The sequence below is a fragment of the Ambystoma mexicanum genome, chromosome 13 (genome assembly GCF_040938575.1).
Source record: "Ambystoma mexicanum isolate Mex_15411 chromosome 13, UKY_AmexF1_1, whole genome shotgun sequence".
Classification (NCBI taxonomy): Eukaryota; Metazoa; Chordata; class Amphibia; order Caudata; family Ambystomatidae; genus Ambystoma; species Ambystoma mexicanum.
The window spans coordinates 478,391,903-478,409,795 of NC_090938.1; the positions used below are offsets into that span (position 1 = coordinate 478,391,903).

The 17,893-nt window shown below is 46.3% G+C and overlaps 1 protein-coding gene across 7 annotated transcripts in view; it reads left to right on the plus strand.

Annotated features, from left to right (window-relative positions):
* Positions 1-17,893, plus strand: part of STRADA (STE20 related adaptor alpha) — a 546,126-nt gene that overhangs the window by 172,849 nt on the left and 355,384 nt on the right. For all 7 annotated transcript variants that reach the window (XM_069634117.1, XM_069634118.1, XM_069634116.1 and 4 more), the window contains one exon: positions 2,807-2,928. In XM_069634117.1, coding sequence (XP_069490218.1) covers positions 2,807-2,928 — 122 coding nt within the window. The remainder of the gene's footprint in view (positions 1-2,806; positions 2,929-17,893) is intronic.

The following is a 17,893-nucleotide window of genomic DNA, read 5'->3' on the forward strand; positions in this document are numbered from 1 at the left end:
CTTACCCGTGTCTAAATTGCCAACACTGTTGAAATGTGATTAAAGGAGACCACATTGGACATGGAAACACTGGGAAGAAAATTCCACTAAAACAATTTGCAACTTGTGATTCAAAAAACGTTATTTACGCTCTGCGTTGTCCCTGTGGGAAATACTACGTAGGGAAATCTACCAGGGAAAACAAAGGGACGTTGGACTGAGCACAAGTCAAATATCCGCACTAAAAAAATCAAATCCCCGGTGTATAGACATTTCAGAGATCAACAACACACAGTGGCACAAATGAGAATGGTAATACTTGAAGTAATACATCCACTTCCCAGAGGTGGGGACTTACAAAAACTACTATCCCAGAGAGAACTCTATTGGATACACTGTCTTGATTCACTTGCCCCTCTTGGCATGAACCAGGACTACTACCTCGGCCCCTATTTATGAGGACCATACCCTTCACCTCAACTACTCTAGCTACATCAATTCATACTGACCATATTGTGGTTAAAATCCCCATTTTTTTTTATAAATGTACTCTGTTACCTATGAATTATCCATCAAGGTGGTCTCATTGTGTTTACATGTGCGCATATGGTTGAAATGTAATTTTTCAAAGAAATATATATGCTTATAAGGATTGTATTGAAACCGCAACCTCCCCCCATCTTTAGATTTGGAGTGCTCAAATGATTGTGAAGTCATCTTTTGAAAAACTATGCCATATTATTACCCAATGTATGTCATCATTCTGATGATAAATTCTGCAAAATATGGAGCTGTATGTACATTATATCAATGCCTGTAATATCATTTGTGTTGAACTAGATCAATGTACTGAATGAGGTACTGACTGGCAGAGGACGGTCTGACTTATCCGTGTTATCTTTCAAAAACCACTTTGGCTGGTCCACGTTCTTCTTTTCTAAATTTTCATTACTCTTCATGGCACATGGCCACTTACTTGCCTACTACACAACAGACAGCCACTTTCAGGCACTTTTAGCAGCTCACTAGTCTCGCGCATGCGCGCTTTTCTTTGTTTTCATGTTGTTCTGACGCCGGTTTCACCGTGTCGTCAGACACATGACGCGCACCAATTACCTTCAACTAGTTGCAAACGCATGCGTAGTGATCGCTCTGTTACCACGCATGCTCATTCATACGTCAGCAGCACTTGCAGTACATAAGAGCAGAATCATGAAAGAACAACATCCTCTTTGTTCGGGATGAGGTTCGCCATGATTCGCTCGCTGAAGGATTCACACTGTATCTAGTAAGTGATCTATGGGTCCACTGACACTCTGAGACCTGGAACTTTTTTACTATTATTTACCTCCTCCTTCCTTTACTTCTATACAGATTTATGTACTAGCGCAAACTGCTTGTCCCTTTTGACTCAGTCCACGTACCGCTTGCCGGAATCCTTTTGGGAATCTAATGTAAGTGTTGATAGAACTCTGTTACCTTTACCTATACTTGCACCTTAAGTATACTATTGACTTTTCACATTTCTTACTTAGTGTGGATGCACACGCTACCTCTCTAAAGCACCCGCTATCCATGGACATCGTATGTTTTTTGAACTATGCCTACTCCATAGTTGGTAAGTGGCACACTACCTATATGCATGGATTATGCCATAATTGTATATAATTCTTAGTTTTTTAATTTTTGTTTTTTTAAAAATAGATTAGCTTGTCATTATCCCACAAACTATATATCCTTTTCGTGTCGGTTAGAGATACTACTTATCTGACTGGACTTATACTAAACTGAGCTACTAGGTACTATCCTAGACATCTCTTGACAATGATTCAAACTACATCTATGATTTAATGTTTTGAAAGTTTCTATGAATAATTGAATTATATGCAAAATACTAAGTTGTACCCTTCTCTACTTTTTTCTAGAAATGATTTTGCCCCTGAAGGGTTTATACTCGAAACGCGTCGGACCCAGAGATATTGTACAATAAATATCATGTTTGTTGTCTAGATACATTTTGTGAACTTGTTATTCATTTTGACTGCTCCACCTATTTAATTGTCTATTGAACTGTGTGTTATGAAATTTAGTAAAACATAAAAACACGAAAGTTATTGATCTGCTTTGCAGATATCAGACGGTGTGCAGGGGACAGGAGTTCCTAAATTCTTTGGGAACAACCATTTTTTGTCCTCCTAGTCTAACACTAACCAACTATTTTCCTTCCCAAAAGCCACTTTCTTATATGTGTATGCAGAGTAAATGTCTACCGTGTTTCTGCTAAGATTCGTAAGTGCGCGTTACTACCGATAATATGATGGAACTGTCATTACTGTCAAAACCTGTAACATATGTAACCACAAGCAACTACAAACTAAGCATTAGCCTTTGGAAAGTATTCCTCCTAAGTGTTTTCGTTTATTGTTCTAAGTATTTTAAAGTGAATCTCATGTAAATAAATATGTAAATATAATGCATGTATATTTTAACTTACTTTTATCTGTGTTTCTTTGATGTGCATTACTAACGAGGTTCAGTGTATTTACCTACAGCTCACATCTTCCTTTTATAATCCGATTGACTGTTCTGCCGCTCTACCAATGTTCCAGAAGTAGTACAGACTGATACTAAGATTTGGGGATGTACAAACCACTGGGATAGCTTACTAAAGTTGTGCCTCCAAGTGGGACTTTAGGAAAACTCCCCTAACACACAGTCATTTTTTGTGCTATTGAACATTGGGTTTGAGAAGTGGGTTAGAAAGTGAGGCATCTGTGGTTAAATATTTCTTGTTATACTCATGGTTTTTCTTATGGTTATTTTTCAGGTCATGGGTTTGAGGAGTTGATGACGGTGAATCTAGGCAGGTATAAGCCTTCTGGGGACTATGTGACTGTACGGCGAATTAACCTGGAGTCTTGCAGCAATGAGATGGTGATGTACCTGCAGGTAACTAATGAGAAACTCACAATTTAGAGCAAGGGATGTGGGCTGGTTGAATGTTTTAGCAATGTCGCATGGAATGAATGTTTACAAAAATATTGAAACAACAGAATCAAAGCCAACTTTTCAACATGGAGTGGTCTTGGTTTAATTTTCGGGAGCAAAAACCTGCCAGTTTAAACCAATAAACCTCCCTGAAGTAGAGACAAAAGAAACCACTTTCAAGTTGTACATCATGTACAGTCGATTGGGCATCTCTGCTAAGTGCCACCTTGCATAAAACAGTATCTATGAACACCTGCCACTCCCACCAGTCTGGTACTGTGCAGATTTCTTTTTGCAGTATGGTTGATTCATGCGCAATAAATGTTTCCAATATTTTGTGTTTGAATTATTTGTGTTTGAATAGTATTATTATTATTACACATGAATCATCCGCACTACAAAAAGTAAATCGTTTTTGGAAGAGGGTTTCAGCAGGTAACTCGCAGTGGTTTGACATGCACCATAAACATTTAGAAATCTAAGAGAAACACACCAGATAAGTTGTTAACCCTGCTTTTGAAAACCCTGAACATGCTGCTGATTAGCATTGGTGTTTTAGGGGCTGTAGCAAAATGTGTACATACTTGCGCTTGATATCTTCATCTGTGCATTTTTTCTGATGTATGTATGTATGTATGTATGTATGTATGTATGTATGTGTGGAGTACTTGCTCCCTCACTTTTGCCCTTATGCATGTGAATAAGACTGGTGCATGAACAGTTCCCCCAAATCCAAGTGCAGTGTGATTGGACTGGAAATGCAGCATAAATCAGAAGCTTTTAGCACCATGCAAAAAAGAATTGCACAACGCTGCTTTCTGATGAGCACTGTTTTGCCTACCTCAATGGCTTCTGAAGAAATCTTGGTTTGAAAGACCTTTTCCTCCATACCTCTGCATAGATGGATGTCGAGTGCCAACATACGCTCGGCTAGCACATACCACTACACATGGGATAGCCCACAGTATCTTTTTGTAAGGGATATAGCAGCACACTTTGAGAGACCCACTCCCAGGGGCAATCATAAAACATCAGTAATGGTTGCATCAATGCCAACTTCAAGTGTGCATCTGCAATAATTTTGTTATGACTTTAAACGATTTTGGGGTCTGTTAGATAGTTTTTCTGAAGTCCAATTAAGGGCATGGTAAAACCATACAACTGAGACAGTACAACACTCCACTCTAAACACCTATACTCCCACGAAATAGAAATATCTGAGGACCACACAGCGGGTACCTTAGAAGAGATAGGGCTACCTACGCTCTCTCCAGCACAGGCCGAAGAACTAGAGGCAGATATTACAACAGAAGACATTGCCGAAGCGATTAAAGCACAAGCTACGGCCAAGGCTCCAGGGAGCGATGGGCTGCCCTCGGAATTTTACAAAACCTATAGTTCCTCTCTGATACCACTCTTACATGAGGTCTTCCAGGAAATATACGAACAAGGTATCTTACCTGACAGCATGAGGGAAACCCTAGTGATCCCAGTTCTTAAGCCAAACAAGCCGGCGGAACACTGCGATTCATATCGCCCGCTAGCTATGCTCAATCATGATGTTAAACTACTAACCACAATCCTAGCTCAGAGACTGTCCAGACAGTTGGGGGATATCGTATACTCAGATCAGTGTGGGCTTGTTCCAGGCCGGAACACGACCATGAATTTACGCAGACTCCAACACGTCATTGCACAAACAGATGCAAGCACTGAATCCTACGCCCTGTTATCGCTAGCCGCCATCAAGGCGTTCGATTCCATATTCTGGGAGTGGCTATTAGCGGTCCTGAAGGAATTCGGGTTTGGCCCACGTTTTATCAGGTGGATCCGAATACTCTACACTGAGCCAAGAACACGGGTAAAAACTGGGAGACACGTGTCGGAGGTTTGGGGGATATGCAGAGGTACCCGCCAAGGCTGCCCGCTATCCCCCATGCTTTATATATTGGGATTAGAACCCATAGCTATCTATTTTCGGAAACAATTTTTTGATGCCGGAATAAGGCTAGGGGCGATAGATCACATAATCTCACTTTACGCGGATGATGTGCTTTTGTACGTCAGAGACCCGCATCTCAATGTCCCAACTATGCTGGGATGTCTCGACAATTTTTCCAAAGTCTCAGGCATACAATTCAACAAGGCAAAGTCCTGCCTTTTCCCACTAGCAGGCCTTAGGGACAGATGCTCGGAGGAGCTCCCAACACTAGGGATACAGTGGCAGACCACCAAGTTCCGCTACTTGGGTATCCAGATCACGCACACTCCCCAACTGATACACGAACATAACACAAATGCAGCAATACCTGCGCTGCGCAGATCAATGTCCTTCTGGTCAAAACTCCCACTGTCGGCAATGGGGAGAATTTCGATAACCAAAATGATAGTCCTCCCTAGGCTCTTGTATAGGTTCCAAAATGTGCAGTATTACATCAAGAACTCGTTCTTCTGCCTATTGGGGTCAATAACTCGAGATTTTATCTGGGGGCGGGGTAGGCATAGAATAGCACACTCCACACTAGTCTTACAATATGCTCAGGGCGGAATCCAACTCCCGCATTTCGAAAAACATTACTTAGCAGCCCAACTCGTTTTGTGTCCAAATGGCTAGCTGACAAGAACACATCCGAGACTCCCCTGCTACAGTCCCTGATCTCTCCACTGCAATTTAAAGAACTTATTTGGGCGCCACAACACCTGCTGAGTGACACACCCTTTATAGCAACCCTGGGGAAACAAATTTGGCAAAGAACGAAATCACTAAGAAACCTAACACACCTGTACTCCCCAGAAATACCAATGATTTGGGACCTGTGTAGATCAGACTCGGACTTATTGCATCTCAGGGCCTGGGAGAAGAAGGGGGTTTACATGTGGGGAGATCTATACGAAGAAGGCTCCTTTTAAAGAGTTCAGCACACTACAGAACATGGACGGGATACCCTTTAGTCAATACTTGTGGTATCAAAAGATACGCGAAATAGTAAGACACAAATGGGACACCTGGCCAGAAGAACCCGAATCTGATCCTCTCACAACTCTATTATATAACCTAGGCGAGGGACAGAAACTGGTCTCCCAAATATACGGCCACCTCAATGATAACCCCAACCCAAAGGGAGAGACCCTGAAAAGCAAATGGGAAACGGATATTGGCCGAGAACTCTCGGAGGCAGAATGGACCAGGGCGCTAACATTTCCTAAGGCTGTGTCGAGAAACCACAGATTCCGCTTTATACAACTAAACGTCCTGCATCGGACATATCTCACTCCACACAGACTTGCGACATTTAACAAAAATGCAAGCTCTGACTGCCCATGGTGTAGGGCGGACGGGGCTGATCTCATACATATGTTTTGGGAGTGCAACACAGTACAATCCCTGTGGGCAAAAGTCAAGCTGACATTCCAGAAGGCAGGAACCAGCTACAGATGGACTCCCGAAGAATGCCTCCTAGGAACGTACCCTAGACCGGCCAAACTTAAGCATCGGGTGAAATTAATGGCCCTATTGTGCCTTTTGGCCAAAAGACATATCGCCATGTCCTGGAGAAAGCCAGCGGGGCCCAGATATGGTGCCTGGCGCAGCAAACTTATTAGATGGATTGATGCAGAAACTAGGGCGTGGGAGGATAGCGTTGGCAGATCTACTGATGAGTCCAGCTCCACCCTAGAAGCATGGAGGGAGATAGTTAGAACTATAACATACTTCTCAGACGATAAACCCCCATGAGCAAGCACTAACTGGACCATGCTGAACCGCAAAAAACTTAGAAACCCACGAGGGAGGCCCCCAAATACCTTACGAAATTGCTGCATTCAAGAATCCCCCCCCCTTCCCTACAACAACCCCTACTGAAGACTTGGTAAATGTACGATAAAGACTGGATATGGAGACCGTTTATGTTAATGTTATCAGTTTACTGTTTATTGTTTAGAACGTTCTCTCTTTTTATATCTCTTGCTTCCTCTCGTTCCCCCTCTCCTGCCCCCCTCTTTCTTTCTCTTCTTTCCCTTCCTTCCTCACCTTTCGCTCTTCCCCTTTCTTTTCACTCCCCCCTCACCGCTGTTCACTATCCTATTATTCCAAAGAGTTTGCATTATATGGCACGATTGACCTGCCATGTGTCACTGTTTTATGATAAATGCCAATAAACAAACTTGAAAATAAATACAACACTCCACTCTTAGTATAAGGCTGTACCACCTGGGTATATGGTAGAATAGACAGAGCAGTCAGGCTTACCTTAGGAGGGAGAGCAGGCTGTAGGAAGGTACAAAGAACTTGTAGTAGACCAAGGGTTCAACAGAAACACAACCAAAAGTATAATAAATAAAGGTTTATTATAAATACAGTTAGACCACGTTAATTCTTGCAGTAGGTACTTTGTCATAGTCATACACCAGACCACAGCATAGACCCTCTTCAGAAAACTTGCAGTATTTCTAGAGAAGTCAGACCTTTTCAAACACATTTAGTATAGGACACACCTATTCATGGGGAGTTAAACCATCAGTTACTTTTAGATTACTTTACAGTAAGTCAGGGGAAGTAGACCTTGTCAGTCATGCAGTGACACTCAGTTAAGGAATCACTTGGTGAACCAACCCTGTTTCCAGACTACTTTTCTGAATAGTAGAACACAAATTCATGGAACAGTAGAAACCTATAACTACTTTCAGGATAACAGTTAAACCAGGTGAGTAAGACCTTATCTTGTAATGGCAATTATTGCTTTTCAGATCAGTGGAGCACAGACTAAGGTAAGCAATAACTTTCTACACTAATTTAGGATTGCACCAGGGAGACCAAGTTCAGCTACACTTACAGGACACTTAAGAATGGCACACAGATATTCTAGGCAGGTAAAGCATAAGGAAGAGTAATTCTAGACAGGCTAAATCGCAGGTCAGGGGAAGCAAGACCCTGTTGGTATACTTTTACATTCATCCTAAACGAAATAGTAAAGTGAAGCCAATAGTATTACTTTTGGGAAGAGGCACAACCAATTCACAGGTGAGTAAAATAGCTTTATTTTTACTTTTCAGAATGGCAAAACGCATTCAAGGCAAGTAAGAACTTTTGTAGCTGCTCACTCAAAAGGGGCAGTTACCAACCAACTCTTTGACAAGTAAGTAACTTTTAAACACTTGTTATACATTTCAAGGCAGAGTCCTTTTCTTAGCCAGTCCTTTCTTAGTCTGTTGCATGAGTTGTCTGAGGCAGAAGAGGAGCCCTAGTGGTCTGTTACAGCTGTAGGCAGAGTGAGGTAGTAGGGTTCAGTTGCAGGGAAAATCAGAGTTCTTCAGGAAGCCTCTTCAAACAAGTAAGTATTTCACTCTAGAGTTAGTTTGGGTCCAAGGACTTCGGAGAAGACACCCTAGGAGGATTCCAACAGTGGGCCTTGGTGAACTGGATGAAAGGCTTCCCAATCACAAGAAACAGCCCAAAGCTGCACAGGAATCACAAAAGCTTAAGGGAAGTAATTACCCCAGCCAACACAGTACCTCAGCATAGAAGAAGAGTTTGCAGCAGGAAGATTCAGGATCTGCAACCACAAACCTGGTCGATTAATTCCATGTCATGAAGACTGAAGACTGGACACTGGAAGTGATTTTGCAGCAGGGATCAACGGGGAAGACTCCAGGCAAGGGCATTTTCACGGCTGGATGGGGTTCTGTGGTGTTGGTGCCGTTTTCAGGAGCCAGGATGTTAGGAAAGATTTCGTAATTGTAGGGAATTTTCCTTCCATGTGGCAACCCCTAAACTTTTTGCTATTGTTTTTAACCTTGTTGTTGACTTTGCCAGAGAAGTACAGCCTTCTGCCGCACTTCTCTGGGCTTTCGCTCCTTTCTTACGGGGAAACTGACATGCCCTTAAGACAGTCAGTACCGGGGAACGTGGTTTCCCGTAGTTTCTTTTATCGTGTCGCAGCTTTAGTGCAACACGACACAAGAGGGCACTGTAAGCTAAGTTACAGCTCTCTTGGGTCTCTAGCCTTCTACAGGCCCTAGATACTCTTTTAGGATGGTATTTGATCGGTGCAAGTCATTCAGGGACTCGAATGGTGGCAGCGATCGTTTTGTTTATTTTGAGCTCCTTTTGGCGTTCTGAGCACGTTTTTCGCACTGAACCCAAAATGGTGGCCTGGCTCCCAAAATGGCCAGACCACGAGGCTCCTTTGTCTTGTCCACTGACCGTCTTGCTCCCTTCACCTTCCCCAGGTCGGGCGACCTGGGGCCTTCCTTATTTGGGCATGTACTTTCCCGCGAAACGTGGTTGCTTTCGCGGGCTTCTACATGTCGTTTGTGTGCCTCCAGGGTGTGGGCTGGGATGTCTGGTCCCAATACACATCCTGGGTGCCAGAGAGTCTGGGGTGGTGTGAATGCCTGGGACCTCCGTGGTCCGTGATTGGTCCATGTATGGTATGTGTTTTGATGAGCGGATCTCCCATTGGCTCCCCTCCGTTTTGGCGCGAAGGGAACCGTGGATAAGAGGGGGCTGGAAACACCACTACCATGTCGATCTCCTGAGTTCTCACGAACGAAGGAATACAGGAGCCAAGTATCCTGCAACCCAGAGGCTGGACCGAGGAATCACTGGTGACCCGCTGAAGGAATCCTCCTTTGCACTGCTGTCGTCCTGTGAAACCCTTTCCTCCTTGGATCGAACCAGAAGGCCTGTACTGGTGCTTCGACCTTTGGAATAGCAGGAACAGCTATTCTCGGTGACTTCATCATCTCCTGCCAAGTAAGCTTTCGGAAGTGTCTCTGGGCCATCCAGTTGACTGACCAGCTTACCAGGGAGTCCTGCTCTGTAACTGCCACCAGGTTGTGTTGTATTTCGAGTCCTTGTCACTCTCCCACGCTTCGTACACTTGGCGTTCCCAAGTCTGAAGGGAGGAGTGTACATTTGGCTTGAATACACACGGCCGCTCCGTTGTCCTGCTGCGGCAACAAAACTGTGCTGGTTTCGTCGATTGGGACGTCTTTTTGCTCTACACGACTACAAGGCGTCCCCTGCTCTTCTGAACCTGCCAGCTGCTGAAACAAACGTGGAGAAGCCTGGGTCTGCTTGCTTCGGGGACCGGTGAGTAGTTTAGCTAGGATCTGGTCGCCCTCCTGCAGTATCCCATTGCTTTTCCCTGCTGCGTAAAAACAGCACCCTTTTGGCCGTACTCGCGCTCTGCTTCTGCCTGCTGTGGAGGCTGCGCTTGAGTTGCGGAAACCTGTTCTCCTTCTGCTGTGCACTAACCCGAACTGCCTGACTTCCTCCGAAGAGCTTCCCCTTTTGCCCGTTGGCACCGGCGTGGCAGGTACTTTGAGCACAAGGCTCCACTCTTCGCAGGGCTCGGACTTCCATCTAGTTAGGTGCCTCTAAAGGCGAACTGAGTCAAAAGCGTTATCGCACTGCCTGTTTTCCTTTCCTTTCAGGTGGACTACATATTTCGTGCTTTAAACGCTTGCGACTGTGTATTTGTATATATATTGTGTTGATATGGTATGTGTTGGTTTAATATTGTGATATTGTGATTTTCTTGCTACGATCATTGTTTTAAAGGCCTTAAAATAAATGTGTATCTATTTTTGATATAACAACTGTTTGGAGTAGTTTGTAAGCGCTCTTGCTTTGTGTGCTCATTGCGGGCTTTCAGTCACCCTCACCCCTCTTGAGACCTAGTCTTGACCGCCGCGATCGCTACCTTGATTGGTCTGGCTTGTCCAGAGGTTACCCTGTTCCAAGTAATTAGGTTAGCCTTCTGAACTTCTGCGCCACCAGGACAGAGTTCAGAAATCCGTCTTAACAAATTGGTGTACAGCGGTGGGATACGACTGAAGGTATCCAGTGTTGCGCTCGAACTAAGGCATTTCAGGTTATTCCAAACAGTACATGTAGTGAATTGTTGTAATATAACTTTAAAAAGGCCATAGTCCTATCAAACAGTATGGAAGCAAATACCTTGTTAACTTTAAATGCTTCCAAATCAGAAACGCTGAAAAAGATGTGTGCGGAGAGAGGTGTTTCCTCTCAAGGCACAAAATTGGAAATGATCCAGAGAATCGTGGCGTGGCAAGAAGCGCAGCTTGACGCTATAACTTCCGAGGACAGTGCAGAAGGTGGTGGGGCTGCTCTCACTGGCAGAACCGACGGTTCTGCCGCTGCACTGATCCATCGCGACCACGAGGACAGGGAGGATGTAATGTCTAATGTTTCCTCTGCCAGTGTTGATGGGGAGGCTATGCTTGAATTCAAGAAGCAAGAGCTGCGGTTTAGGCAGCAGGAGCTTGAATTCAGCATAGCCAAGCTAAAAATCGAACAGGCAGAAAAACAGAAAGACAGGGATCACCAGTTGGAACTGGCCAAGCTTCAGGTTGCAAATGGATCTAAGGGTCCTAGACATGGGTCTGGGGCTTCCTCTCATCCACGGTTTCCAAAAGATCTGCTCAGTGTGTATGAAGAAAGGAATGACATTATGGACTGGCTGAATGCGTTTGAGTATGCCTGCGAGGTTCAAGAAGTTGACAATGCTGATAAGATTGCGTGGTTGCTCAGTAGACTGCCCCATTCTGGCTGCAGTGCCATTATGGAAATGTCGAAGGCTGAGCGGGCTGATTTCGCAATGTTAAAGCAAACTCTCATTTTAAAGTTTGGGAAGACTCCGGCCCAATATTTAAAGCGTTTTCGAGAGTATAAGAAAAAGGAAGGTGGTACTTGGGTATCTTATGTCGCTGAATCCTTGAAAAACTTAACTGGCTGGGTCGAAGGTTATAAGGTTTCTACCTTCGAAGGCATGATCAATCTGGTCATGCTGGAACACATTTTTGCTTCTTCTTCCCCGGAGCTTAAGCAGCATTTGGCCGATTCGAAGGAGATAGATCCTAAGAAGCTGGCCATTGCAGCAGACTTATGGGTGTCACATCGAGTGTCCCATAAGGACAAAACTCATCCTGGTAAGCAGGAGGAAGGGAAAAAGTCCAAAGATATGGAGGGTGGGGAATCTGCTAAATCTTCTTCCCATAAGGGCCACAAAAAGAAAAACAAGGGTAAGACACAAGAGAACTCACAGGGTAGTGGAGGTCAGCCTCCAAAACAGAACTCTGGTTACAATAAGCCTCCCTACGTAAACAGACCCACTGGGGCTTGTTTTTCTTGTGGAGCAACTGACCATGTGAAGGGGGATCCCCGTTGTAAGGTTAGACCTTTGGGGGTCCACTCCGCTAATCTGGCCTTCTCCTCCTACGAGGAAGAAGAGATTACAGGAGCATCCTTCTCCTCAGACTCATTTCCCAGCGGAATAGAGGCTGAGGTAGTTTTAGTGTCCCTGGGTTCCTGGGAGCCTAAAGTCGCAGAGGCTTATGCTAGGATTCCGGATAATACCAAGCACTACTTTAAAGACAGTGTGCTGATCAATGGAGTGGATACTCCAGCTCTTAGGGATAATGGGTGCAGTCGAACTGTAGTGGATTCTACCTTGGTAGACTCAGAGGAAGTTGCCAGAGCTACTCTGATGCCCACTAAGTTGGCTGACGGCCCCCTCCGTATGTTTCCCGTGATCCCTGTAAATCTTACTTTAAATGGTACAGCAGTCAGGATTCCAGTGAGCATTCAGAGAAACGTCCCGGGAAAGGTCTTGTTGGGCAATGATCTCAGAGCTTTAGGGCTTGTAGGAGACACTGCCGAAAGACCCTACACACGGTCTCAAGCACGGGCAGCATTGGCCAAGTCCAATACGCAGCCCCAGCCGAAGGGGAAACCCAAGGCGAAAGGAGTCTACAAGTCAAGACGAGGGAAAGAGAATATTCCCCCGAGCTCGCCTACCACTGCGGTGGAGGAAGTTGGTCAATCGCCCGGGCCTGACGAGGAGGTGGCGATGCCTGAAGTTTTCGACCCCAACGATCATCCTGAACTAAAAGACTTGTTAGTTGAAGGAGGTCCTGATAGGGACGAATTCAGTAAAGGCCAACGTGAGTGCCCATCTCTGGAAGGCCTAAGGAGACAGGCCTGCTCCCAGCTTGAGGGTGAACCTCCTGGGAAGCATAGGATTTATTGGGAAGGTGGACTCCTGTATAGTGAGCCCACAGAGTCTACAGAAGGAGACCATAGGAGGTTGGTGGTTCCCCTTGCTGTTAGGCCCTTCCTCCTGCAGTTGGCGCATGAAGTTCCCCTTGCTGGTCACCTTGGTATGCAGAGGACCAAGCAAAGGTTATCCATGCTCTTCTACTGGCCCAAGATGGGGGTGCAAGTAGAAAGTCACTGCAGGAGTTGTGCCTCCTGCCAGTTGTCTGGTAAGGTTGGCACGACAATCCAAGCTCCGTTGGTACCGCTCCCAGTTGTGGGGGTACCATTTGAAAGGGTAGGGATCGACATCATTGGTCCCCTTGACCCGCAAACATCCTCGGGCAATAGGTTTATCCTGGTGCTGGTCGACCATGCAACCAGGTATCCTGAGGCCATCCCATTGAAAACTGTAACTGCCAAGTCAGTTGCAAAAGCTTTACTCGGCATATTTACTAGGGTTGGCTTCCCTAAAGAAGTTGTGTCAGATCGTGGCAGCAACTTTATGTCGAAGTATATGCAGGCTATGTGGAAAGAATGTGGGGTCACCTACAAGTTCTCTTCTGCATACCACCCCCAGACCAATGGTCTGGTGGAACGTTTCAACAGAACGTTAAAGAGCATGATTGGGGCTCTGGAGGAGCCCCAGAGAAGAAAATGGGATCTTCTTTTACCATGCTTGCTGTTTGCCTACCGAGAGGTACCACAGGAGGGTGTTGGCTTCAGCCCCTTCGAACTTCTGTTCGGTCATCCCGTACGGGGACCCTTAGCCATCGTCAAAGAGGGATGGGAGATGCCCACTCCCCCTGTTACTACCAATGTAGTTGACTATGTGCTAGGGCTCAGAAAACGGATGGTACTTCTGATGGGCTTGGCTAGTGATAAATTGAAGGCAGGGCAAGCGCTGGTGAAACATTGGTACGACCAGAAAGCTTCCCTCATCAACTTTACACCTGGTCAGCAAGTCCTGATCATGAATCCAATAAGGCCTCGCGCTTTACAGGACAAATGGTCAGGCCCTTACACAGTGGTGGAGCCCCTGGGTGAGGTAAACTATTTAGTGGACCTTGGAAGGCCTGGACAGGCTCCAAAAGTGTTCCACGTGAATAGGCTGAAGGCTTTCGTCCCAAGAGTCGAAATCGCAGCACTGCTACTGGCTTCAGATGTTGAGGAAGAGGAGTCAGAACCTCTCCCCGACCTGTTCCAAAGCGGTCCTTCAGATAGCTCCGTTGAGGGTGTCCGAGTGGCCCCTCACCTGACTTCTGATCAGCAGGCTGAGGTGAAAAGTTTGCTTAGGCAGTTTTCCCCCCTGTTTTCACAGTCCCCTGGTTTGACACCTTGGTGCAAACATAACATTGACACAGGAGACAGTGTACCTACCAAAAGTAGGGGATACAGGATGTCAGATAAAGTACGGTCTTATATTAAGACCGAGGTCAACAAGATGTTAGACCTTGGGGTGATTGAACCCTCTAGTAGTCCTTGGTCCAGTCCTGTGGTTTTGGTTCCAAAAGCAGGCACTTCTGAATTGAGGTTCTGCGTGGATTACAGGGCTCTGAATGCTGTCACCAAGACAGATGCACACCCCTTGCCTCGAACAGATGAGCTGGTGGATACTTTGGGTGCCTCCAAGTACCTCGGCACGTTTGACCTCACTGCTGGCTATTGGCAAATAGCTTTAGCAGAACATGCCAAGGAGAAGACAGCATTTTCTACTCCAGACGGCCTTTACCAATTCCGGGTAATGCCGTTCGGGTTGAAGAATGCACCTGCCACTTTCCAGAGGCTTGTGAATCATGTGTTGAATGGGTTGGACGAATTCTGTCTTGCATATCTGGACGATATAGCAGTTTTCAGTGCCACCTGGGAAGACCATGTGAAACACCTCAGGATTGTGCTCCAGGCTCTTCAGAAAGCCCACTTGACCATAAAGGCTAGTAAATGCCAGATTGGACAAGGCTCAGTGGTTTACCTTGGACATGAAGTAGGTGGAGGGAGGATACAGCCTCTACCCAGTAAAGTACAAGCAGTACAAGACTGGCCTACCCCCACTACGCAAACCCAAGTGAGAGCCTTCTTAGGACTCACGGGGTATTATCGCAATTTTATGGCAGACTATGGTACCATAGCTGCTCCTCTGACTGCCCTCACAACTCCGAAGAAACCCAAGAAGGTAACTTGGACCGACGAGTGTGAGAAGGCCTTCAATGGCTTAAAAGACTCCTTGTGCCAGGCCCCTGTGCTCAGGGCCCCTGATTATCAAAGACCTTTTATCGTGCAGACGGATGCCTCTGACACTGGGATAGGAGCTGTACTATCACAAGTAGATGAGAAGGGTAAGGAACACCCTATCGGTTTTATTAGTCGCCAGCTTAAGGACAGAGAGCTCAGATGGTCCACGGTAGAGAAAGAATGTTTCTCTGTTGTGTGGGCCCTAAGGAAGCTGAGGCCCTACCTCTATGGGACCCACTTCACTGTGCAAACTGACCATAAGCCGTTAAAGTGGCTAATGAACATGAAGGGGGAGAATCCAAAGTTGCTTAGGTGGTCCATAAGTCTACAAGGCTTCGACTTCACTATTGAGCATAGGCCAGGTGTCCAACATAGCAATGCTGATGGGTTGTCCAGAATGTTTTACCGACCTGAACAAGAGACTCATCCAGGGGTGGATTAGTTCCCCCTGTCCATAGTCTGGGAGGGGCGAGTGTTAGGAAAGATTTCGTAATTGTAGGGAATTTTCCTTCCATGTGGCAACCCCTAAACTTTTTGCTATTGTTTTTAACCTTGTTGTTGACTTTGCCAGAGAAGTACAGCCTTCTGCCGCACTTCTCTGGGCTTTCGCTCCTTTCTTACGGGGAAACTGACATGCCCTTAAGACAGTCAGTACCGGGGAACGTGGTTTCCCGTAGTTTCTTTTATCGTGTCGCAGCTTTAGTGCAACACGACACAAGAGGGCACTGTAAGCTAAGTTACAGCTCTCTTGGGTCTCTAGCCTTCTACAGGCCCTAGATACTCTTTTAGGATGGTATTTGATCGGTGCAAGTCATTCAGGGACTCGAATGGTGGCAGCGATCGTTTTGTTTATTTTGAGCTCCTTTTGGCGTTCTGAGCACGTTTTTCGCACTGAACCCAAAATGGTGGCCTGGCTCCCAAAATGGCCAGACCACGAGGCTCCTTTGTCTTGTCCACTGACCGTCTTGCTCCCTTCACCTTCCCCAGGTCGGGCGACCCGGGGCCTTCCTTATTTGGGCATGTACTTTCCCGCGAAACGTGGTTGCTTTCGCGGGCTTCTACATGTCGTTTGTGTGCCTCCAGGGTGTGGGCTGGGATGTCTGGTCCCAATACACATCCTGGGTGCCAGAGAGTCTGGGGTGGTGTGAATGCCTGGGACCTCCGTGGTCCGTGATTGGTCCACGTATGGTATGTGTTTTGATGAGCGGATCTCCCATTGGCTCCCCTCCGTTTTGGCGCGAAGGGAACCGTGGATAAGAGGGGGCTGGAAACACCACTACCATGTCGATCTCCTGAGTTCTCACGAACGAAGGAATACAGGAGCCAAGTATCCTGCAACCCAGAGGCTGGACCGAGGAATCACTGGTGACCCGCTGAAGGAATCCTCCTTTGCACTGCTGTCGTCCTGTGAAACCCTTTCCTCCTTGGATCGAACCAGAAGGCCTGTACTGGTGCTTCGACCTTTGGAATAGCAGGAACAGCTATTCTCGGCGACTTCATCATCTCCTGCCAAGTAAGCCTTCGGAAGTGTCTCTGGGCCATCCAGTTGACTGACCAGCTTACCAGGGAGTCCTGCTCTGTAACTGCCGCCAGGTTGTGTTGTATTTCGAGTCCTTGTCACTCTCCCACGCTTCGTACACTTGGCGTTCCCAAGTCTGAAGGGAGGAGTGTACATTTGGCTTGAATACACACGGCCGCTCCGTTGTCCTGCTGCGGCAACAAAACTGTGCTGGTTTCGTCGATTGGGACGTCTTTTTGCTCTACACGACTACAAGGCGTCCCCTGCTCTTCTGAACCTGCCAGCTGCTGAAACAAACGTGGAGAAGCCTGGGTCTGCTTGCTTCGGGGACCGGTGAGTAGTTTAGCTAGGATCTGGTCGCCCTCCTGCAGTATCCCATTGCTTTTCCCTGCTGCGTAAAAACAGCACCCTTTTGGCCGTACTCGCGCTCTGCTTCTGCCTGCTGTGGAGGCTGCGCTTGAGTTGCGGAACCTGTTCTCCTTCTGCTGTGCACTAACCCGAACTGCCTGACTTCCTCCGAAGAGCTTCCCCTTTTGCCCGTTGGCACCGGCGTGGCAGGTACTTTGAGCACAAGGCTCCACTCTTCGCAGGGCTCGGACTTCCATCTAGTTAGGTGCCTCTAAAGGCGAACTGAGTCAAAAGCGTTATCGCACTGCCTGTTTTCCTTTCCTTTCAGGTGGACTACATATTTCGTGCTTTAAACGCTTGCGACTGTGTATTTGTATATATATTGTGTTGATATGGTATGTGTTGGTTTAATATTGTGATATTGCGATTTTCTTGCTACGATCATTGTTTTAAAGGCCTTAAAATAAATGTGTATCTATTTTTGATATAACAACTGTTTGGAGTAGTTTGTAAGCGCTCTTGCTTTGTGTGCTCATTGCGGGCTTTCAGTCACCCTCACCCCTCTTGAGACCTAGTCTTGACCGCCGCGATCGCTACCTTGATTGGTCTGGCTTGTCCAGAGGTTACCCTGTTCCAAGTAATTAGGTTGGCCTTCTGAACTTCTGCGCCACCAGGACAGAGTTCAGAAATCCGTCTTAACACAGGAGAAGACTGAATATCGTTGGTCGGATTCTCCGCTCTAATCTGGTCCAACACGCTGGTAAGGA